Here is a 24817-nt window from a genome sequence, read left to right on the forward strand (position 1 = left end):
TCTGCTATGACAGCGTCTCTGCATCACAATACATTCCAGCAGGTCTCCCCAGTCACATGGATCATTTCATCCTGACACAGAAGGACAAATAAATGCTTTTTAAATTTTTTTTATTTTTTACAGGCTCTTTATTTGCACGTTAGAAATAAATCCTTTTTCATTTGCGCCTTAGAAGTATAAACACTTCTTTAAAGATGCACATGTTAAAACATGTTACTGTCTTAACCTTGCCAGACAATTATCAGTTCCATTGTAACAGAGAGTTGCGTGACCGAGAGCTCAGGGAAATCGGTGAACTCTGCTGATGTGTTGATTTGCGATATCGCGATCGACGGACAACATCTGTACCCAATGTCATTAAATTCACAATTTATTCATATTGAAAATCATACGGAAGAGATCCAGAATATATTCAAATCAAATCAAATCAAATCAAATCGGTATTATCTGGAGATTTTCCTTTGAAAGACTTTGAAGTAACTGTGACAACAGTTTGACAACTGTCTGTTGTATCTTCTTTCAGCTCACCAACCGTACATCCATTCCAATGACTAATTAGACGAGATGATTTCAGACCTCATTGTGCTGATGAATCAATATCCTATCCAGATCCAGAAACAGACTCAGGGCTGCGTCCCAAATGGCACCCTGTTCCCTAGACAGCGCACTACTACCCATAGGGCTCTGATCAAACGTAGCGCACTACTACCCATAGGGCTCTGATCAAACGTAGCGCACTACTACCCATAGGGCTCTGATCAAACGTAGCGCACTACTACCCATAGGGCTCTGATCAAACGTAGCGCACTACTACCCATAGGGCTCTGATCAAACGTAGCGCACTACTACCCATAGGGCTCTGATCAAACGTAGCGCACTACTACCCATAGGGCTCTGATCAAACGTAGTGCACTACTACCCATAGGGCTCTGATCAAACGTAGTGCACTACTACCCATAGGGCTCTGATCAAACGTAGTGCACTACTACCCATAGGGCTCTGATCAAACGTAGTGCACTACTACCCATAGGGCTCTGATCAAACGTAGTGCACTACTACCCATAGGGCTCTGATCAAACGTAGTGCACTACTACCCATAGGGCTCTGATCAAACGTAGTGCACTACTACCCATAGGGCTCTGATCAAACGTAGTGCACTACTACCCATAGGGCTCTGATCAAACGTAGTGCACTACTACCCATAGGGCTCTGATCAAACGTAGTGCACTACTACCCATAGGGCTCTGATCAAACGTAGTGCACTACTACCCATAGGGCTCTGATCAAACGTAGTGCACTACTACCCATAGGGCTCTGATCAAACGTAGTGCACTACTACCCATAGGGCTCTGATCAAACGTAGTGCACTACTACCCATAGGGCTCTGATCAAACGTAGTGCACTACTACCCATAGGGCTCTGATCAAATGCACTACTACCCATAGGGCTCTGATCAAACGTAGTGCACTACTACCCATAGGGCTCTGATCAAACGTAGTGCACTACTACCCATAGGGCTCTGATCAAACGTAGTGCACTACTACCCATAGGGCTCTGATCAAACGTAGTGCACTACTACCCATAGGGCTCTGATCAAACGTAGTGCACTACTACCCATAGGGCTCTGATCAAACGTAGTGCACTACTACCCATAGGGCTCTGATCAAACGTAGTGCACTATGATGGGAATAGGGTACCGTTTGGGATGATTGCAACCTCAGTCCACCTTCATAGAGTATGAAGGACTAAATGAGGCCAATGACAGGATTAAGGCTAAGACTCTTACTAGTATCCATCTCAGAGACTCCCTTCAAGTCTATGTTACTGCCACATACCTAAACCTGCTGCTGTAGATAGCAGACAGTCCTATCAGGCTGCCGTGCCTACGTTGGCATTGCATACTGATATGCTAGGTGTGTGTGTGTGTGTGTGGGGGGGCATACCACCCCAGACACCCTGGTATACCAGAAGAGAATAATCCTCAACATGTAGAGGATAAAATGCCAGTCAGAGATACTGATCACCTCAGGTGTGACAAACTCTAAACCCAGATTGTCCCTCCTCAACAACCCCATGGAGGCTTGGGTTTGTTTCATCAACTGTCATTTTCAGTAAACCACTGAACTGTACTGTAGTAAACGGTAAATGTGTGTTTTTGTATTTAGTTGTACTATTTCCCCTCATGCTATTTAATCATTTTATTGATATGCCACACCTGTCAGGTGGATGGATTATCTCGGTAAAGGAGAAATGCTCACTAACAGGCATGTAAACCAATTTGTGCACAAAATTAGAGAGAAATCAGCTTTTTGTGCTTATGAAACATTGCTGGGATCTTTTATTTTAGCTCATGAAACACAGGACCAACACTTTACATGGTAGGTTTATATTTTTGTTCAGTGAACATATTATCCATGGCATTTTGAATGCACAGTGATACCGTGACGAGATCCTGAGGCCCATTGTCGTGCCATTCATCCGCCGCCATCACCTCATGTTTCAGCATGATAAAGCAGGGCCCCATGTCGCAAGGATCGGTACACAATTCCTGGAGGCTGAAAATGTCCCAGTTCTTCCATGGCCTGCATACTCACCAGACATGTCACCCATTGAGCCCGCTCGACTTGTACGACAGCGCGTTCCAGTTCCCGCCAATATCCAGCAACTTCACACAGCCATTGAAGATGAGTGGGACAACATTCGACAATCTACAGCCTCATCAACTCTATGTGAAGGAGATGTCGCGCTGCATGAGGCAAATGGTGGTCACACCAGATACTGACTGGTTTTCTGATCCACGCCCCTACTTTCTTTTTAATGGTACTGTATCTGTGACCAACAGACCTGTATTCCCAGTCACGTGAAATCCATAAATTAGGACCAAATGTATTTATTACAATTGACTGATTTCCTTATATGAACTATAACAGTGAAATCATTGACATTGTTGCATGTTGTGTTTATATTTTTGTTCAGTATAGTAAGACAAAAATAATGGGGCTCCATGTCCAGTTTCCAGGACTACAAATTCCATCTAGACACCGTTGCCTTAGAGCACAAAGAACAATTCCCTACGTTGGGTCAAAACATCAGCACCACAGACACCTTCCACAAAGCTGTGAACAATCTGAGAGACAAGGCAAGAAGTTTCTTCTACACTATCAAAACAAACATAACATTTGACATCCCAATTAGGATCTGGCTAAAAAAACAATACTTCAAATCAGTTAAATAACCAATTGCCACTATGGTTGTGAGGTCTGGGGTCCACTCACCAACCAATAATTCACAAAATGGGACAAACACCAAATTAAGACTCATTTATGCAGAACTCTGCAAAAACATCCCGTGTACAATGTAAAACTCGACAATGCATTCAAAGTAGAATTAGGGTGATACACGCTAATGATCACAATCCAGAAAAGAGACGTTCAATTCTACAGCCACCTAAAAGGAAGCGACTCCCAAACATTCCATAATAAAGCCATCACCTATAGACAGATGAACCTGGAGAGGAGTCCCCTTCGCCAGCTGGTACTGAGGCTCTGTTTACAAACACAAACAGACCCCACAGAGCCCCAGGACAGTAATACAATTAGACCCAGCCAAATCATGAGAAAGCAAGACAATTGTTGTGATTTGAGCACCCACTGTGTGATATATATATATATATATATATGTTTCACTGTATCACAATTCCAGTGGGTCAGAAGTTTACATACACTAAGTTGACTGTGCCTTCAAACAGATTGGAAAATTCCAGAAAATGATGTCATGGCTTTAGAAGCTTCTGATAGGCTAATTAACATAATTTGAGTCAATTGGAGGTGGACCTGTGGATGTATTTCAAGGCCTACCTTCAAACTCAGAGCCTCTTTGCTTGACATCATGGGAAAATCAAAAGAAATCAGACAAGACGTCAGAAAAAAAATTGTAGACCTCCACAAGTCTGGTTCATCCTTGTGAGCAATTTACAAACCCCTGAAGGTACCACGTTCATCTGTACAATCAATAGTAAGCAAGTATAAACACCATGGGACCACGCAGCCGTCATACCACTCAGGAAGGAGACACGTTCTGTCTCCTAGAGATGAACGTACTTTGGTGCAAAAAGTGCAAATCAATCCCCGAACAATCCCCGACCTTGTGAAATGCTGGAGGAAACAGGTACAAAAGTATCTATATCCACAGTAAAACGAGTTCTATATCATCATAACCTGAAAGGCCATTCAGCAAGGAAGAAGCCACTGCTCCAAAACCGCCATAAAAAAAAGACAGACTACAGTTAGCAACTGCACTTACTTTTTGGAGAAATATCCTCTGGTCTGATGAAACAAAAATAGAACTGTTTGGCCATAATGACCATCGATATGTTTGGAGGAAAAAGGGGGAGGCTTGCAAGCTGAAGAACACCATCCCAACTGTGAAGCACGGGGGTGGCAGCATCATGTTGTGGGTGTGCTTTGCTGCAGGAGGGCCTGGTGCACTTCACAAAATAGATGGCTTCATGAGGGAGGAAAATTATGTGGATTTATTGAAGCAACATCTCAAGACACCAGTCAGGAGGTTAAAGCTTGGCCGCAAATGGGTCTTCCAAATGGACAATGACCCCAAGCATACTTCCAAAGTTGTGGCAAAATGGCTTAAGGACAACAAAGTCAAGGTATTGGAGTGGCCATCACAAAGCCCTGACCTCAAACCCATAGAATCCATTCTTAAAATAAAAGTGGTGATCCTAACTGACCTAAAACAGGGAATGTTTACTAGGATTAAATGTCAGGAATTGTTAAAAACTGAGTTTAAATGTATTTGGCTAAGGTGTATGTAAACTTCTGACTTCAGCTGCATATACACACACACACACACACACACACACACACACACACACACACACACACACACACACGCGCTACTAGTCAAGTTTTGGACACACCTATCCACTCAAGTTTTTCTTTTTACTATGTTCTACATTATAGACATCAAAACTATGAAATAACACCTATGGAATCATGTAGTAACCAAAAAAAGTGTTAAACAAATCAAAATGTATTTTCTATTTGAGAATCTTCAAAGTAGCCACCCTTTGCCTTGATGACAGCTTTAAACACGCTTGGTATTCTCTCAACCAGCTTCGCAAGGTAGTCACCTGGAATACATTTAAATTTCAACAGGTGTGCCTTCTTAAAAAGTTTATTTGTGGAATTTCTTTCCTTCTTAATGCATTTGAGCCAATCAGTTGCGTTGTGACAAGGTAGGTACACATATACGGTTCCTTCGGAAAGTATTCAGACCCCTTCACTTTTTCCACATATTGTTGTTCCAGCCTTGTTCTAAAATGTATCAAATAGTTTTTTCCCCCTCAATCTACACACAAAGTAAAAACTGGTTGAATTTTTGCAAATTTATTAAAAATAAAAAACTGAAATATCACATTTACTTTATTATTCAGACCTTTTACTCAGTTGTTGTTAAAGACCCTTTGGTAGTGATTACAGCCTTTGAGTCTTCTTGGGTATGATGCTACAAGCTTAGCACACCCGTATTTGGGGAGTTTCTCCCATTCTTCTCTGCAGATCCTCTCAAGCTCTGTCAGGTTGGATGGGGAGCGTTGCTGCACAGTTATTTTCAGGTCTCTCCAGATATGTTCAATCGGGTTTAAGTCTGGCCTCTGGCTGGGCCACTCAAGGACATGCAGAGACTTATCCCGAAGCCATTCCTGCATTGTCTTGGCTGTGTGCTTAGGGTCATTGTCCTGAAGGAAGGTTAGGCAGACCTCAGACTGGGGCTGAGTGCTCTGGAGCAGGTTTCATCAAGGATCTCTCTGTACTTTGCTACGATCATCTTTGCCTCGATCCTGGCTAGTCTCCCAGTCCCTGCCGCTGAAAAACATCCCCACAGCATGATGCTGCCATCAACATGCTTCACCGTAGGGATGGTGCCAGGTTTCCTCCAGGGGTGACGCTTGGTATTCAGGCCGAAGAGTTCAATCTTGGTTTCATCAGACGAGAGAATCTTGTTTTTCATGGTCTGGGAATCTTCAGGTGCCTTTTGGCAAACTCCAAGCAGGCTGTCATGTGCCTTTTACTGAGGAGTGGCTTCCATCTGGACACTCCACCATAAAGGCCTGATTGGTGGAGTGCTGCAGAGATGGTGGTCCTTCTGGAAGGTTATCCTATCTCCACAGAGGAACTCTCAAGCTCGGTCAGTGACCATTGGGTTCTTGGTCACCTCCCGGACTAAGGCCCATCTCCCCTGATTGATCAGTTTGGCCGGGCAGCCAGCTCTAGGAAGAGTCTTGGTGGTTCCAAACTTCCTCCATTTAAGATTGATGGAGGCCACTGTGTTCTTGAAGACCTTCAATGCTGCAGAAATGTTTTGGTACCCTTCCCCAGATCTGAGCTCTACAGACAATTCCTTTGACCTCATGGCTTGGTTTCTGCTCTGACATGCACTGTCAACTGTGGGACCTTATATAGACAGGTGAGTGCCTTTCCAAATCATGTTCAATCAATTGAATTTACCACAGGTAGACTACAATCAAGTTGTCGAATCATCTCAAGGATGATCAATGGAAACAGGATGCACCGGAGCTCAATTTCAAGTTTCATAGCAATGGGTCCAAATACATATGTAAATAAAGTATTTCTGTTTTTATTTTTAATACATTTGCAAATTGCTTTGTCATTATGGGGTATTGTGTGTAGATTGCTGATATATTTTTTTTTAAATCCATTTTCTTGAATGAGGCTGTAACGCAACAAAATGTGGAAAAAGTAAAGGGGTCTGAATACTTTCTGAATGCACTGTTTATTTGTATGTATGTATATGCACAAAGGAAGAGAAGTTTAGGCCTAGCGAGACAGAGAGAAACATGGAGACATGCGGGCGGCATGGTTCGACACTGACATGCATTTCTTTATCCTTGCCCGATAGGCTACTGTGTACAGATATAGGCATCTGGGATGCTAATTCATACATTTTTCTATCTTAATATTTTGTATAAGGAATATATTGTCAGATTATAGGAGTAACTCTGGTAAGCCTAAAACATGCTTCCTCAACTCAAGTTAAACCCCCACCCCGCGGTTATGCCTGACCACTGTGACTGACCCCAAAAGAAGAAAAACTTTGACTCGGTACAGACTCAGTGACCATAGGCTGTCGAGGGAAGACAAGGCTGTGCGCCCACTGACCACAAAATGAGGTGGAAACTGAGCTGCACTTCCTAACCTCCTGCAAAATGTGACCCCATTACAGACACATATTTCTGTTGATTTATTTCCCCTTTCATACTTAAACTAATTGCACATTGTTACAACACTAGACAATATTATAACATTTGAAACTGTTCATTTCTTATTGTTATTTCATTTTTGTTGATTCTCTCTCCCTCTCTAGACTCAATGAGAGAATGTCAGAGGTTAGTTCCCCCACCTCACACTGCTGCCACCTTGTGGCTTAACGACTTGTTTATTACTAATACAGGACAGGACAGTGCAGGACAGGGGAGGATAGGGCAGGACAGGGGAGGATAGGGCAGGACAGGGGAGGATAGGGCAGGACAGGGGAGGATAGGGCAGGACAGGGGAGGATAGGGCAGGACAGGGGAGGATAGGGCAGGACAGGGGAGGATAGGGCAGGACAGGGGAATTCTGATTCATGTTATGGCTCGTACCATGCAGCTACAACATGTATTTAAAATTGGGACTGGTGAACTGCATGGCACAGTTTGTTCTTCCAATGTTCAGCCGTCGTCTAGAGGCTGGGTGAGCGTGCACACTCCCAAATTCTCTCTGGTCAGGTCACATGACCCTAATGACACCGATTGTCAACGTCCACATATTGACACACCGTCTAGGTGTATAGGATGTGATGGTCTTGGAGGGCTGCTACATTAAAACTGCTACATTATCTCTACGTTAACGTTTCGACTTGCTGGCAATTAAGTAAAACGGAGGGGGGGGGTGGGGGGGGTAGGCAGACCCGTTTATCAACTGCAGCCCCTCATGACGAGTTGAGATTTTTCGTGGCTCCTAGCAGCATCAGAATTGCCCATCCCTGATGTAGACTATACCCTCACTCTATCTGCGAGCTGTTGGCTAGAGCTCACATGCATATGCCAGTACCAGAATGGGCACACTTACTATGTAACGCAACATTTGTTGTGACATTACCAGCAGTCGAGTTTAAAATGCGACGGAAACCCATTTAACTTGTCGCTAATTCGGCACACTGGAATTAAAATCGCAAAAGTAATGTTTTATATGCACGGTGTCATCACACACAGTCTTTTATCCGCAATAAGTCAATTTGACGGAAACATCCTCTGGTGGGAAAACCTGCATATTGTTTTACTGCGGATTTTTGAATATTCGCATGAAAATCTGTGGCCAATTGGAAGGAAAGCTTGCTACAAACTAAACATTCATACTAACCGCTTAGATGAAAACCTCGTCGTGGGAGGGAGGTGCTTTGAAAACAAGAACATCCTCACATGACTACCATAGTAAGATCATTTAACACTAACGAAGAACAGAATGTTCTGTGTTTGTTCTGTCCTCTGACGCCTGGGTGGTGTTCAGTGGGCATGACATGAAATAAAGCCTGAAACGGAATACAGGAGGTACCATCTTAGTGCAATAATATATTTGTTCCGTTGCAAAAACGTTTTGCTACGATGTGCACTAATAAACACGACCACGTTTCCAGTACATGTTTTTTTTTTTACATGTAGTCTACTGTGTGGCAAAAGACAAAGTCAAAACTCAATGTACAATAAATCTTTAATAAATACTTTGCCATTAGATTCCCATGTTTACATGCTATTATGATAATCATCCTCCACCGGTCCAGTCACAGAGGGGAGGCTCAGGCCACATCGGACTACAAAACTGGAGCGACCCATAGAACCACGGTCAGTATGAGAAATATATACAGAACAAAAATGTTCGCAATGTGTAAAAGGGTTGGTCCCATGTTTCATGAGCTGAAATAAAAGATCCCAGAAATGTTCCATATGCACAAAAAACTAATTTCTCTCAAATGTGTTTACATCCCTGTTAGTGAGCATTTCTCCTTTGCCAAGTTATCCATCCACCTGACAGGTGTAGCATATCAAGAATATGATTAAACAGCACGATCTTTACACAGGTGCAACTTGTGCTGGGGACAATAAAAGGCCACTATAAAATGTGCATTTTTGTCGTCACACAACACAAGAATCAGATGTCTCAAGTTGAGGGAGAATGCAATTGGCATGCTGACTGCAGGAATGTCCACCAGAGCTGAAATGTCAATTTGTCTAGCGCTCTGATGAAGGCCTCGAGGCTGATATGTGAAGCTTAACAAAGAGCAGTGATACTAGCAAGAACAACGTGTGGGTTTCTTCTTTTTCCTCATGATTTCTCTACCTCTACCATAAGCCGGCTCCAGCTGGCCTCACAAAATGCAGGCCACATATGTCAACGTTGTGAACAGAGTGCCCCATGGTGGTGGTGGGGTTATGGCATGAGCAGGCATAAACTACAGACAACGAACACAATTGGATTTTTATCGATGGTAATTTGAACGCACAGAGATACCGTGAGGAGGTCCTGAGGGCCATTGTTCAGCCATTCATCCACCTCCATCACCTCATGTTTCAGCATGATAAGGTATCTGTGACCAACAGATGCATATCTGTATTCCCAGTCATTTGAAATCCATAGATTAGGGCATCATTTATTTATTTCAATTGACTGATTTCCTTAAATGATCTGTAACTCAGTAAAATCTTTGAAACTGTTGCGTTTATATTTTTGTTCAGTATAGTTGCGCCACACTACTGTAGCAATCAGACCAGTAGGATCCCATCTCCTTTTAACATACACACTGAGTGTACAAAACATTAGGAACTCCTGCTATTTCCTTGACAGAGGGACCAGGTGAAAGCCATGATCCCTTATTGATGTCACTTCTTATATTCACTGCAATCAGTGTAGATGAAGGGGAGGAGAAAGATTGAAGAAGGATTTTTAAGCCTCGAGATCAGAGAAACATGCATTGTGTACGTGTGCCATTCAGGGGGTGAATGGGCAAGACATAATATTTAAGCGTCTTAGAACAGGGTATGGTAGTAGGTACCAGGCGCACGGGTTTGTGTCAAGAACTGCAACACTGCTGGGTTTTTCTTGCCCAACAGTTTCCCATGTGTATCAGAATGGTCCACCACCCAAAGGACATCCAGCCAACTTGACACAACTGTGGGAAGCATTGGAGTGAACATGGGCCAGCATCCCAGCAACACCTTGTAGAGTCCATGCCCTGACCAAATGAGGCTGTTCTGAGGGCAAAAAGGAGGTCCAACTCAATATGAGGAAGGTTTTCCTCATGTTGTGCACACACACACACACACACACACACACGCGTTAAGTAAACAAAGGTTTGTACATTGACTGAAATACATGTTTGAGCTGTAAATGGTGTTGTGGCTGGTACAGAATCAATTGTAATTATTAATATAGAATCTTAGTCATTGGCTGTACTGTCCTTAAGTGTATTGTTGGTCCAATTCAATATGTTCTGGAGCATTGGCATATCTATTCCCTATGTTGTGTACTACTTTTGACCAGGGCCCATAGGGTGCCAGTCGGGACACACAGGTAGAGCAGAAGTTTAATGGCCTCACTGCTAACCCAGTTGAAATTACAAATAGTTTGTTTGGTTGGCATAACAACATGTATTGCTTAGAACATTCAATTATGCTAGTGATGTCATCTATTGATACAATTTCACCAAAATTAACAGCTTATTGTTAAAACGAACTGACCGTTGAGAAATTAAAAGTTTTTAAATGCAAAGCTTAAGATTCAATAAATCCCCAAAATGTTTAAGAAAACCACAAGTAAAAACATTGGAACATCTAAGTGTTAAAAGCTATTCAAAAATAGCACAAACTTTGCAAAAAAAAAAAGAAAAAAAAAAGTTTACGTAGTCAAACAAATTAACAAAAACAAATGTTGTGATTATGAAAAAGGAAACTGACATTTTATATCCCTCATGCACACGCCCCCTCACACATAAGGATGGCTCTGCTGCAGGAAGACTGATAAATGTTTGATAGTGTCTTGATGCTGTAGTGTTTGATAGTGTCTTGATGCTGTAGTGTTTGATAGTGTCTTGATGCTGTAGTGTTTGATAGTGTCTTGATGCTGTAGTGTTTGATAGTGTCTTGATGCTGTAGTGTTTGATAGTGTCTTGATGCTGTAGTGTTTGATAGTGTCTTGATGCTGTAGTGTTTGATAGTGTCTTGATGCTGTAGTGTTTGATAGTGTCTTGATGCTGTAGTGTTTGTCAGTGTCTTGATGCTGTAGTGTTTGTCCTTCATGTTCTAATACTTTAATGTTACCTCTACCTCTAAATTTTTTAAAATTTAAATATGGCACAAAACAGTTAATAATTTGACTAAATAGAAATTCTGAAAATGTCCAACATTTTGACAATCAGTTCTATTTGGTTATTTCAATGCACTTGAGGCTCAATTACAACAACAAAAAATCAATAGCAAAGATTTACAGTAGTATCTGCAACACCTTTGCAGTCAAAGACGGACAGACACGGGAGCTAAAACCACATTTGCAGCCTTGTCTAATGCCACACAACATTTAACCTACTATCCTACCGCAGAACAAATGATGAATTTTTACTGAACGTAATAATATTACTACTACAGACCGTTTTATTAACTATATCAGTGCTCACATTGATACCAACATTACAGCTCAGGAAACTTCTTTACCAAGTATCTTACAGTAGGAATGCTGATCTTGACTCAGGATGTCCCCCAACCATAATCATATTCACTATGATCCAACAGGCAACACTGATCCTAGATCAGCACTCAAGACACTGTGAATAAAGAACCAGAAACCGTCTATGGGCAAGTTGTTAACAGAACTAAAGTCATGCCAGTCTGTGTGTTAACTACGGTTGTGCCTAGATTCACATCGAAGAGGGTTATGAGGAGTAGAATTAGAGAACAAGGCTCCAAGAGCAGCGAAAGCAACAATTACAGACCCACCTCAGACAGTCAGACAACAGTCTTCATACAGGTTGTTGTAATATATTAATATGAAGACAACGTCACTTCCAAGGCAACATTTCTCTGGAATAAAAACTTCGAACACAACTAGCCTTAAGTGTGTGATGAACACAGGAAACATATCCAACCCAAAAGGTCGTGTACTGTCTGCTAATCTAACGGAACAGACGACAGGAAGGTAAACATTGAAAAACTAAAGTGGTTTACACACAACTCAGTTAAATGCGATATTCAATGGAATGGGAGGTTGGTCAGTCAAATGTTAGGTTCAAGTCCCTCTGGAAAAATCATGAAAAGGTGGATGTCTATTGTGCTGTCCCCATCTGGATGGGTAGTGGTTCTTAGATGGATCTTCAGAGGCTCTCCTCATGTTCTACAGTGTTTGCCTCCCAAATTGCACCCTCTTTCCCCTTTATAGTGCACCAGAGGCTGGTCAAAAGTAGTGCACTATAAAGGGAATAGGGGTCATTTTGGAGGCATACAGTAACTTCTCTCCCTGCTTTGGACACACAGAGGAAGACCTGCTTTCTCATCTGCCATATTAAGACAATAAAATCAGAAGTTTGGTAGCTTGTAAACTGGCCAGCAGAACTATGTTGTTGACTCCATCTCTAAGGGAAAGAACAGTTGTTGTCCGAGTGGGTTGCTTGGCTACATTGGTTGCGTCACAAACGGTACCCTATTCCCTAGTCAAAAGAAGTGCACTATAAAGGGACTAGGGTGCCATTTTGGACAAATACATCACACAGAGCTTAGTAACAGTTCAGATAACCTTGGACCTTCACTCCAACCAGATCCCGCCCATGTGGGATATATGGGTGTGATGCATAGTCCTCTGGCAGGAACTCTACATCCCCACCTCCTTTATCCTCTTCCTGCTTGTCAAGACTCTCAGGGCAGAGATCAGCTCAACCAAGAGAGTCTCTCTCTCTCACACACACACACACACACACACACAACTCAGCTGCTTCAGATAAATCACAGCCCACTAGGTGTTCAGACACACACACATGCATCTTCCCTGCCCGAAGAAGAGGCCACTCATCTGGGTACATGTGTGAAAGTAATAGTTCACTTGTTTGGGCTCAGGGGGAGCAAGTGTGGAGTTTGTGCCCCCAGGCTGGTGTTATACACAGCTGCCATCCAGTAGCAGCTCCTTGCCCTCGGCCCCACTACTGGGAGGGCTGTGTGAGTGGCTCTGGGCCCCGTTGTTGTGTTTCTTGTAGCCTCCCGGCCGGACGCCCGGGCCACTGTGCTCTGGGATGAACAGGGCTACTAACAGAGACAGCAGTACGGAGCACGCCCCAAACAGGAAGGGAGGGCCGGGGATGATGGAACTCTGGAGGAAGAGAGAGAGAGAGAAACTGATGATTAATAGGGAGGGTCTTTGTAAAAAGGGGGATGTGTGTGTTTTAGCGAAGTGCCCAACTGTCCCTTCAGTCAGATGTACAGCAGGTAGGAGATTATGAATGGAGTGTCTGAAGGCTGAGACATCTATGTTTTTATAGGTGAGTGACACCATGATATCAAAACTGTCTGAATATATACTCCTATACCGTTGTCTCTCAGTCCTGTCCAAATCACTCCTCCACGGTCTCACCTCGTCAGTGGGGTTGGCCGTGTGTGTGTGTGTCCTCTATCCTCCATAGTCTCACCTCATCAGCAGGGTTGGCCGTGTGTGTGTGTGTGTGTGTGTCCTCTATCCTCCATGGTCTCACCTCATCAGCAGGGTTGGCCATGTTAGGTTTGGGTTCTTTCCCAGGGCTGTCTACAGCGTCCAGATCAGTCAGCTCCACATGGAACAGGTAGAATATAAAGCCATAGAAGGCCGGGCCGAGTCCGTTACACAGACCACGGATACCTGTTATCACCCCCTGGACAACACCTAGGAGACGGATACAAAGTCATTCAATCAAGATGCACTCTTTTGTATTTTACCCCGTTTTCTCCCCAATTTCGTGGTATCCAATTGTTTTTAGTAGCTACTATCTTGTCTCATCGCTACAACTCCCGTACGGGCTCGGGAGAGACCAAGGTTGAAAGTCATGCGTCCTCCGATACACAACCCAACCAAGCCGCACTGCTTCTTAACACAGCGCGCATCCAACCCGGAAGCCAGCCGCACCAATGTGTCAGAGGAAACACCGTGCACCTGGCAACCTTGGTTAGCGCGCACTGCGCCCGGCCCGCCACAGGAGTCGCTGGTGCGCGATGAGACAAGGACATCCCTACCAGCCAACCCCTCCCTAACCCGGACGACGCTAGGCCAAATTGTGCTTCGCCCCACGGACCTCCCGGTCGCGGCTGGTTACGACGGAGCCTGGGCGCGAACCCAGAGTCTCTGATGGCACTGCAGTACAGCGCCCTTAACCACTGCGCCACCCGGGAGGCCAAGATGCACTTTCAGTTAGGGCTGGGAGGTAAACCCTATTTCACTAAATACCAGTACTGATGCATGGAACAGTTTGAGTTTTTACTTTACATACCGTTTGGGTTTTTACTTTACATACCGTTATGTCAATGTTTGGTTTGTTACATGTAAAATACATGTAATAACTGAGTAAACAAACTCAAATGGTAATCGTCTGTTCCTACCAGCAGTAAGAGGGTCTGTTCCTACCAGCAGTAAGAGGGTCTGTTCCTACCAGCAGTAAGAGGGTCTGTTCCTACCAGCAGTAAGAGGGTCTGTTCCTACCAGCAGTAAGAAGGTCTGTTCCTACCAGCAGTACCACCACTTTTTACTTGAGTCATTTTCCATTAAGGTATCTTTACTTTCCCGCAAGTATGATTGTTGGGTACTTTTTCCACCACTGCCTGCGAGTTATAACTAGTGGCATAGCACCCTAAAAACATAGACATTAATTTGTGTTATGTATTGAAAAATCATACCATTGGTATTTCGAAATACCCCCGTATTTGGTATAAACAGAACATCTTCCAAGCCGAGGAAGAACCACACAACATATCGTGTCACTCCAAGTTTACTTCGATATGATGGTTATTATATCAACATCTGGAGTACTTCTCCTGTCCTATTCAGTGTCCTGTGTAAATTTAAGTATGCCCTCTCCAATTCTCTTTCTTTCTTTCTCTCTCGGAGGACCTGAGCCCTAGGACCATGCCTCAGGACTACCTGACATGATGACTCCTTGCTGTCCCCAGTCCACCTGGCCATGCTGCTGCTCCAGTTTCAACTGTTCTGCCTGTGATTATTATTTGACCATGCTGGTCATTTATGAACATTTGAACATCTTGGCCATGTTCTGTTATAATCTCCACCCGGCACAGCCAGAAGAGGACTGGCCACCACACACAGCCTGGTTCCTCTCTAGGTTTCTTCCTAGGTTTTGGCCTTTCTAGGGAGTTTTTCCTAGCCACCGTGCTTCTACACCTGCATTGCTTGCTGTTTGGGGTTTTAGGCTGGGTTTCTGTACAGCACTTTGAGATATCAGCTGATGTACGAAGGGGTATATAAATACATTTGATTTGATGTGTGCTTAAAGGTGTTTCAACCTCTCATAACACCTCTTACCGACACAAAAAAAAGATACCACTTTGTCAAGCATGTTTTTTTGTCTTGTCAGCATTTGGAAAGTTTACAGATAAATTTGCTGTTTCCATCAGGCCCGTCGTGACATGTACTTTACCCGCAAAAAAAAAAGTTGGATAGAAACCTGTTAGAGGAAAATAATTATTCTGATCATGGAAAATTTGGTTGAAGTTTAATATTGAACAGTATAAAACAAATCAGGAGAGAACAAGCCTCATTGAAATCACTGATAATTTATGAGTTTCCACAAACTACTCAGAAAACATAGAACTTTTATTATTAAATTTAAAAAAAAAAAAATATCGTCAAAAATGTTGCAATATGATATCTCGGCATATCGCCCAGCCCAACCTTCCGCTACTGCGTTTCCCCATATAACTTTGACATATTCACTACAATGGTCTTGAATAATGATGAATATTTAGGTTGCAATCTTGAGAGCAAGTTTACGAGACTAAGCATTGTATGTGATCTGGAATAACATTTCAGATCTGAGAAAGAGGATGTCAATTTACGATTGGGCAGTCTCATATTGAGGCTAATACAGTTTTTGCTAGCATTAGCTTACCCTGCTGGTCAGGGTCTGCGTTGCGGGACACGATGGCACTGACGGCTGGGAACGTGATGCTAGACATGGCTGCTACCGCTCCTGCTGCCCACATCATCCTGATGGGAGAGAGAACACACACACACATCGTTACACACTGTCATGACGTTGGCCTGGGGGTAGGTTTATGACAGTCATAAATACCTCTTCCCCCCTTTTTACTCTCTCTACCCTACTGATGTTACATTTGCAAAACCCTTGGTTAACAGAGATTCTGGGAACATCAGAAGGTGGGGAACTATATTCTGGTAATCCGACCAATTGAACATATGCGGTGGTACTTAATGAATATGATGTCAGTTCGGTTGTCATCTGAGACATTCTCATCAATAATATGACAAACTCTACAGTGGAAAGTCTACACATCAGAGTTATCGGATTCACATTGAATTGTTGTTCAATTTAAATGTTTGAATATGAAATTATTCGTAATGGCATGAAATGTGATTTTAGCTTCTAAAATGTGAGATTTGGGTTTTCATAAGGTAGGGCTCTGCTCAATCAGTGGCCCGCCCCTGTGAAGGGACATGGGCTATAAAACTTTTCAAACACGCCCTCCTCTCCCTTCCTATATAAAGCCTTGACGACAATATAACCTCCTGCTCTGAGGATGTGAGGACGACGTCTGATGTCAGAATGGTTCAGATAATAACTACAGAACACATCCTGGTCCGTGACTGGGCTGGATTTCTTCTTGTAGTCCGTGATTGACTGTAGACCCTGCCACATGCCTCTTGTGTCTGAGCCGTTGAATTGAGATTCTACTTTGTCTCTGTACTGACGCTTAGCTTGTTTGATAGCCTTGCGGAGGGAATAGCTGCACTGTTTGTATTCGGCCATGTTACCAGTCACCTTGCCCTGATTAAAAGCAGTGGTTCGCGATTTCAGTTTCACGCGAATGCTGCCATCAATCCACGGTTTCTGGTTAGGGAATGTTTTAATCGTTGCTATGGGAACGACATCTTCAACGCACGTTCTAATGAACTCGCACACCGAATCAGCGTATTCGTCAATATTGTTATCTGACGCAATACAAAACATATCCCAGTCCACGTGATGGAAGCAGTCGGAGTGTGGAGTCAGCTTGGTCGGACCAGCTTGGTCGGACCAGCGTTGGACAGACCTCAGCGTGGGAGCCTCTTGTTTTAGTTTCTGTCTGTAGGCAGGGATCAACAAAATGGAGTCATGGTCAGCTTTTCCGAAAGGAGGGCAGGGCCTTATATGTGTCGCGGAAGTTAGAGTAACAATGATCCAAGGTTTTTCCACCCCTGGTTGCGCAATCGATATGCTGATAAAATTTAGGGAGTCTTGTTTTCAGATTAGTCTTGTTAAAATCCCCAGCTACAATGAATGCAGCCTCCGGATAAATGGCTTCCAGTTTGCAAAGAGTTAAATAAAGTTCGTTCAGAGCCATCGATGTGTCTGCTTGGGGGGGGATATATACGGCTGTGATTATAATCGAAGAGAATTCTCTTGGTAGATAATGCGGTCTACATTTGATTGTGAGGAATTCTAAAATCAGGTGAACAGAAGGATTTGAGTTCCTGTATGTTTCTTTCATCACACCATGTCTCGTTAGCCATAAGGCATACGCCCCCGCCCCTCTTCTTACCAGAAAGATGTTTGTTTCTGTCGGTGTGATGCGTGGAGAAACCCGCTGGCTGCACCGCCTCCGATAGCGTCTCTCCAGTGAGCCATGTTTCCGTGAAGCAAAGAACGCTACAGTCTCTGATGTCCCTCTGGAATACTACCCTTGCTCGGATTTCATCAACCCTGTTGTCGAGAGATTGGACATTGGCGAGAAGAATGCTAGGGAGTGGTGCACAATGTGCCCGTCTCCGGAGTCTGACCAGAAGACCGCCTTGTTTCCCTCTTTTTCGGAGTCGTTTTTTTGGGTCGCTGCATGGGATCCATTCCGTTGTCCCGTTTGAAAGGCAGAACACAGGGTCCGCGTCGGGAAAAACATATTCTTGGTCGTACTGATGGTGAGTTGACGCTGATCTTATATTCAGTAGTTCTTCTCGACTGTATGTAATGAAACCTAAGATGACCTGGGGTACTAATGTAAGAAATCACACGTAAAAAAAACAACACACTGCATAGTTTCCTAGGAACGCGAAGCGAGGCGGCCATCTCTGTCGGCGCCGGAAGTTGTGCGTGTCATATCTGTTCCGCCCGCTAGGGACGTTTTCCTTTATGATGTCATTTGTAATCAAGTTATGATTAATTATGTGTACGTGTAATTCTGTGTGATTAGTTAGGTATTTAGTAAATAAATAATTAAACCTGATTTTGTTTTGCTGATTCAACTTGTTAGCCATGTTTCGTGAAGATAACCAAGAATTTACAACTTTCAGATGAGTCTGAATTAAGGTGACGATTAATATTGACAGCTATTGATGTAAAATATTACTAGGTCTTTAAGAGTTTAAGATAACAGCTCTATAAATATTATTTTGTGGTGCCGACTCTAGTTAATTACATTTACATGATTAGCTCAATCAGGTTAAATTAATTAAAGACAAATGATTTTATAGAATAACATGTCATATCACTTAATCCGGCATAGCCAAAGACACGACAACGCACAAGCGTGGAATTTTAAAGACCGAGCCCTAACCATGCTCGTGACATTCAGGCTCTACCATACCCAGGCCTGATTGTTTCTGCTAAATTTAAAGCCCGGCCCTGCCCAAAACCCCTTCCTCTGTTAGTACATCCATTAGATGGCCTCTCGGTCTGTCACTCGCTCCCTGTGCACAGGCAGCTCGCCCTGCATGCACTCTGCTAATGGCGGCTCTGGGTCTGTGAGCAACAGCTCCACTTGGCCTGCTCAATGAAGAGACATGAGAGCAGTTAGCTATTTTTTTTTTTTAAATCAATCAAAAAAAAACTGACAAAACTCAAGGAACATTATTTTGTGTGAAATAATCTCTCCTGTTTTATATCTGACGAGGTTGAAACAGACACCATGTTAAGATCTTAGTCAGATATGAATGCACTGTGCAGCAGAGCACGTGCAAATGGCTCAGCTTCAAAACGTTAGTGATTAATTTGGTGATACCAGAGCCCTACCCGTAACCTAGATATTGATGAGAAACAGGCCCTACCCGTAACCTAGTTATTGACAACAAAACAGGCCCTACCCGTAACCTAGTTATTGACGACAAAACAGGCCCTACCCGTAACCTAGATATTGATGACAAAACAGGCCCTACCCGTAACCTAGTTATTGACGACAAAACAGGCCCTACCCGTAACCTAGATATTGATGACAAAACAGGCCCTACCCGTAACCTAGATATTGATGACAAAACAGGTCCCTACCCGTAACCTAGATATTGATGACAAAACAGACCCTACCCATAATGTTGGCGTCCGTCGGGCTTGGGTCAGGTAGCAGTCATCACACACACGGTGGGAAATTAACTTCAGTCCACCAGGTAAAATTTAAAAGAAAGACATCGACCAGCCACAAATTGTTTTAAAAAATCAGCCAAAATAATTTCCGCCATTATTACATCCCAAAAAATATAACGAATGAGCATGTATTACTAGTATGAAGTAATTGGGTATATTGCTTAATTTAAGGACCTGCTTAATTTAATTTTGGGACCTGCGTCTTTTAACCAATGCATGTTAAAATAATTAATTTAGATACAATAGTAAAAACAGATGAACAGTTCTAGAACTGAACATTAATCAACACAGTGCCTTCCCTGCCACAAAATGAGCGATAGGGCTAATATATTACCCTAGTTCAGAGCTCTAAGCTGACAACGAGTAGATTCGGGTTTTTTTTTACCCCTTTTCGCAAAAATGTTGTGGTATCCAATTGGGCATTACAGTCGTCTCATCGCTGCAACTCCCGTACGGAGGACTCGGGAGAGGCGAAAGTCGAGCCGTGCGTCCCCCGAAACACAACCCAACCAATGCCCACTTAACCTGGAAGCCAGCCGCACCAATGTGTCGGAGGAAACGCTGTACACCTGGAGACCGTGTACTGCGCACAGCCCGCCACAGGAGTTGCTAGTGCACGATGGGACAAGGACATCCCTGTCGGTCAAACCCTCCCCTAACCTGGACGACACTGGGACAATTGTGCACTGCCCATGGGTCTCCCGCTCACGGCCGGCTGCGACAGAGCCCGGACTCGAACTAGAATCTCTAGTGGCACAGCTAGCACTGCAGTACCTTAGACCAATGCACCACTCGGGAGGCCCCTATATGTGTTCTTAAGTAGAAGCTATGGCTTTGAAATGCCTATTTACTCTGTTCCATCTCACTGCGCAATCCACTGTCATCAGCCCAGCCAGGCAATTTATAAACTTGGTTTCCACTATAAAAAAAACCCATCTAGACATGATCTCCCATTGCTTTTAGAGTAGCATTTGGTTTTCAACAGCTGAGATTTGTAGAAACCTTGCGGTCTACCTCTGACATTTGCAACATCGTTTTAATATTCAAATTTAATCTCCAGCTATCCAATAGTATTGAACGTGCCAGAAGTTGGGGAAAAAAAAGAAAAAAAAAAGGCAGGCAGCGTTTCTCAGCCAGTCTAAATCATGAATCAGCTGGCATCATTTTTATGGATATATACAAAGAAATGTCAATAGAAAAACAGGTAAAATTAAACTAAACGTCATTGCAGCTTCAGTTTGAAATGAGTGTGTTAGCTGTGTTGTTGGCTAGTTCCTCTGAGTCATGACAAGAGAGCACATTTTCTGTGCCAGGTAAAACCGCACATCATTAGCTCATTGTTATGAATGTATCCAAATAAATGTCACTAGAAAACTACGTATAAAAAAAAACGCAAATGCTGTTACTTTGTTGTTATTCTGGCTGACGTGAATAAGTTAGCCGTAGTTGGCTAGCTAGCAAGCAAGGGATAAGAACTTATGGCAATGTGAGCCAGTATGACAATGGAATATTTAGAATGAACAACTGGGTTGTGTCCATAAATAGAGAACAAAAAGACTGAATGACTGTGTCACGTCTGGCAACCGAACGACCAGCAACCTAAGATGTTAAAACTTAAATATCTACCTCAACCCTTTACAGACATAGAACATAGCTACAGTAGCATGTCCATAGAGACAATTGAGAACTTCAATTAAAAAATGCTGCATCAGTTCTGTACCTTTTCAGACAGTAGAACGAACGAATGACCGTTATCAGCAACCATCACTCCTGTGTTCCAATGGCACTTTGTGTTAGCGAATCCAAGTTTAGCATTTTAAAAAGGCTAATTGATCATATTGATCATTAGAAAACCATTTTGCAATTACGTTAGCGCAGCTGAAAACTTTTTGTTTTATTCTGATTAAAGAAGCAATGAAACTGGCCTTCATTAGACTAGTTGAGTATCTGGAGCATCAGCATTTGTGGGTTCGATTACAGGCTCAAAATGGTAAGAAACAAAATACCTTTCTTCTGAAACTCATCAGGCTATTCTTGATCTGAGAAATGAAGGCTATTCCAAGTGAGAAATTGCCAAGAAACCGAAGCTCTGGTACAACGCTGTGTACAACTCCCTTCACAGAACAGCGCAAACTGTCTCTAACCAGAATAGAAAGAGGAGTGGGAGGCCCCGGTGCACAACTGAGCAAGAGGACAAGTACATTAGAGTGTCTAGTTTGAGAAACAGACACCTCACAAGTCCTCAACTGGCAGCTTCATTAAATAGTACCCACAAAACACCAGTCTCAACGTCAACAGTGAAGAGGCGACACTGGGATGCTGGCCTTCTAGGCAGAGTTGCAAAGAAAAAGCCATATCTCAGACTGGGCAATAAAAAGAAAAGATTAAGAAGGCCAAAACAACACAGACACTGGACAGAGGAACTCTGCCTAGAAGGCCAGCATCCTGGAATCACCCCTTCACTGTTGACGTTGAGACTGGTGTTTTGTCGGGTTCTATTTAATGATGCTTGAGGACTTGTGAGGTGTCCGTTTCTCAAATTAGACACTAATGTACTTGCTCAACCTGCAGATCGATGTGCCTCACAGAGTGAAGTCTGACATTTACAACAGTTACCATGCAATGCACCCTGGACTGAAGAGGCAGACAAATAGGAGAAATGTGTTAGACCCTCTGTTAAAAAATTTTAAAAAACATTTCACGCGGTAGGAATATACAAACAAAATATGATCAATGGCTCATTGGAGAGAAGAAAACCTCCAGCTTTATGACTTGGCCAGTATTGAAATCTGACATAATTTTTCTGTCTTCTAAGAGTCGTATTCCTCTTAACTTCCAGTGTAGTGAGCGGCATTTTAGCAATGCAACGTCATACCGGACTCATTTCTTCCTGCTGGAACGGCAATAGCTCAGATACACATAAAAACATGAAATGACCCCGGGGGAAAAATATTAAAATCAGTAGAACATCGACCAGAGATGCACAAAAACAACATTCAAAACAGTTGACTCTTAATTTAAGGGACAGGCCATTACCGTGGTAACTTGGGCATTCGTTTGTCTACGATGAAAGAAATCTGACGGGCGTCTTCCTGGCGGCAGAAAATTGCAGCAAACTCGAAGTAATATTGAAAAACAACTTAGCGTGTGACAAACGATGCAGCTGGTAAAGAAACGAGGACAAAGCCACACTTTGGTAGCTTTTCTTGTCAATTCAACCAACTTCTACACGTGGATAAACTTTTGGGTGAACTTTTTTTCCCTTGTCCAAAACGCTGTGTGACCACCGGCCAACGTGGGCTGCTGAAATAGACATTCTTACCTGTCAATGACAAAATCTACCCACCACCCTACGCACGCGCGCGCGCACACCCCCCCCCACCCAACTTCATAATCGTGGCAAGAGAGGAAACTGTGCACACACACCGCCCGAACCCTCAGCTCGCAACCGCACCGCCCGAACCCTCAGCTCGCAACCGCACCGCCCGAACCCTCAGCTCGCAACCGCACTGCCCGAACCCTCAGCTCGCAACCGCACCGCCCGAACCCTCAGCTCGCAACCGCACCGCCCGAACCCTCAGCTCGCAACCGCACCGCCCGAACCCCAGCTCGCAACCCGCACCGCCCGAACCCTCAGCTCGCACCCGCACCGCCCGAACCCTCAGCTCGCACCGTAACATCACTATAGAAAAAGTTACTATTTCCTCTCCCGGGGCCTAACCACTAACACAGAGCATCAGGGCTATTTTCTCTCCCGGGGCCTAACCACTAACACAGAGCGTCAGGACTACTTTCTCTCCACTATCCCCCCAGTCCCCCTGTTCCACAAAAAGTTGTGCTTAAAAGGGGTTGCGTGACCAGTATGTTAGTTGTGGCCAGTACGTTAGGGTCAGGGTGAAGGTCAGGGTGAGTTGTGGCCAGTATGTTAGAGTCAGGGTGAGTTGTGGCCAGTATGTTAGGGTCAGGGTGAGTTGTGGCCAGTATGTTAGGGTCAGGGTGAGTTGTGGCCAGTATGTTAGGGTCAGGGTGAGTTGTGGCCAGTATGTTAGGGTCAGGGTGAGTTGTGGCCAGTATGTTAGGGTCAGGGTGAGTTGTGGCCAGTATGTTAGGGTCAGGGTGAGTTGTGGCCAGTATGTTAGGGTCAGGGTGAGTTGTGGCCAGTATGTTAGGGTCAGGGTGAGTTGTGGCCAGTATGTTAGGTCAGGGTGAGTTGTGGCCAGTATGTTAGGGTCAGGGTGAGTTATGGCCAGTATGTTAGGGTCAGGGTGAGTTATGGCCAGTATGTTAGGGTCAGGGTGAGTTATGGCCAGTATGTTAGGGTCAGGGTGAGTTATGGCCAGTATGTTAGTGATAGTATATTAAAAGGTAGTTGTTACTGACCATGGTTGAGATCCGAAGCCGTACCAGGCCAGCTGTAGTATCTGGAAGCCTAGGCCCAGTAGGATAGTGTTCTTATTCCCTATGGAGCGCATCAGAATCCCCAGAACCATCGTCTGACAAAGGGAACATAGCAGGTAGTCCAACAAAATCAGGTCGTTCATTACAGATATGTCAACTCTGTCTCTGGGACCTATTGCGAGGCAGAATATTGATACGAAAAGTATAAAAACACCACAACGGGTGTCAAAAGTCACCAACCTGAGCAACAATGGAGAGGATGCCCACCACAGCTATGAAGGCAGCTACTGTCTCTGAACTGAACCTTTGTACCTGGGGGGGAGAGAGAGAGAGAGAAGACACGCGTTAGAGACCTGGGGGGGAGAGATAGAGAGAGAAGACACACGTTAGAGACCTGGGGGGGAGAGAGAGAAGACACGCGTTAGAGACCTGGGGGGAGAGAGAGAGAGAAGACACGCGTTAGAGACCTGGGGGAGAGAGAGAGAGAGAAGACACGCGTTAGAGACCTGGGGGGGGAGAGAGAGAGAGAAGACACGCGTTAGAGACCTGGGGGAGAGAGAGAGAGAGAAGACACGCGTTAGAGACCTGGGGGGAGAGAGAGAGAGAAGACACGCGTTAGAGACCTGGGGGGGGGAGAGAGAGAGAGAAGACACGCGTTAGAGACCTGGGGGAGAGAGAGAGAGAGAAGACACGCGTTAGAGACCTGGGGGGGGAGAGAGAGAGAGAAGACACGCGTTAGAGACCTGGGGGAGAGAGAGAAGAC

General features: G+C 44.0%; 1 protein-coding gene across 1 annotated transcript in view; it reads right to left on the bottom strand.

Annotated features, from left to right (window-relative positions):
- Nucleotides 1–11467: 11467 nt before the first annotated feature.
- LOC112246992 (hippocampus abundant transcript 1 protein-like) overlaps nucleotides 11468–24817 on the bottom strand; it is a 37504-nt gene continuing 24154 nt past the window's right edge. Inside the window, exons 8-12 of the mRNA XM_042329091.1 lie at nucleotides 24295–24366; nucleotides 24037–24149; nucleotides 16198–16295; nucleotides 13798–13964; nucleotides 11468–13418 (exon numbers count right to left, since the gene is read on the bottom strand). Of these exons, the coding sequence (XP_042185025.1) occupies nucleotides 13206–13418; nucleotides 13798–13964; nucleotides 16198–16295; nucleotides 24037–24149; nucleotides 24295–24366 (663 nt within the window). The 3' untranslated portion in view covers nucleotides 11468–13205. The remainder of the gene's footprint in view (nucleotides 13419–13797; nucleotides 13965–16197; nucleotides 16296–24036; nucleotides 24150–24294; nucleotides 24367–24817) is intronic.

The sequence above is a fragment of the Oncorhynchus tshawytscha genome, linkage group LG10 (genome assembly GCF_018296145.1).
Source record: "Oncorhynchus tshawytscha isolate Ot180627B linkage group LG10, Otsh_v2.0, whole genome shotgun sequence".
NCBI lineage: Eukaryota > Metazoa > Chordata > Actinopteri > Salmoniformes > Salmonidae > Oncorhynchus > Oncorhynchus tshawytscha.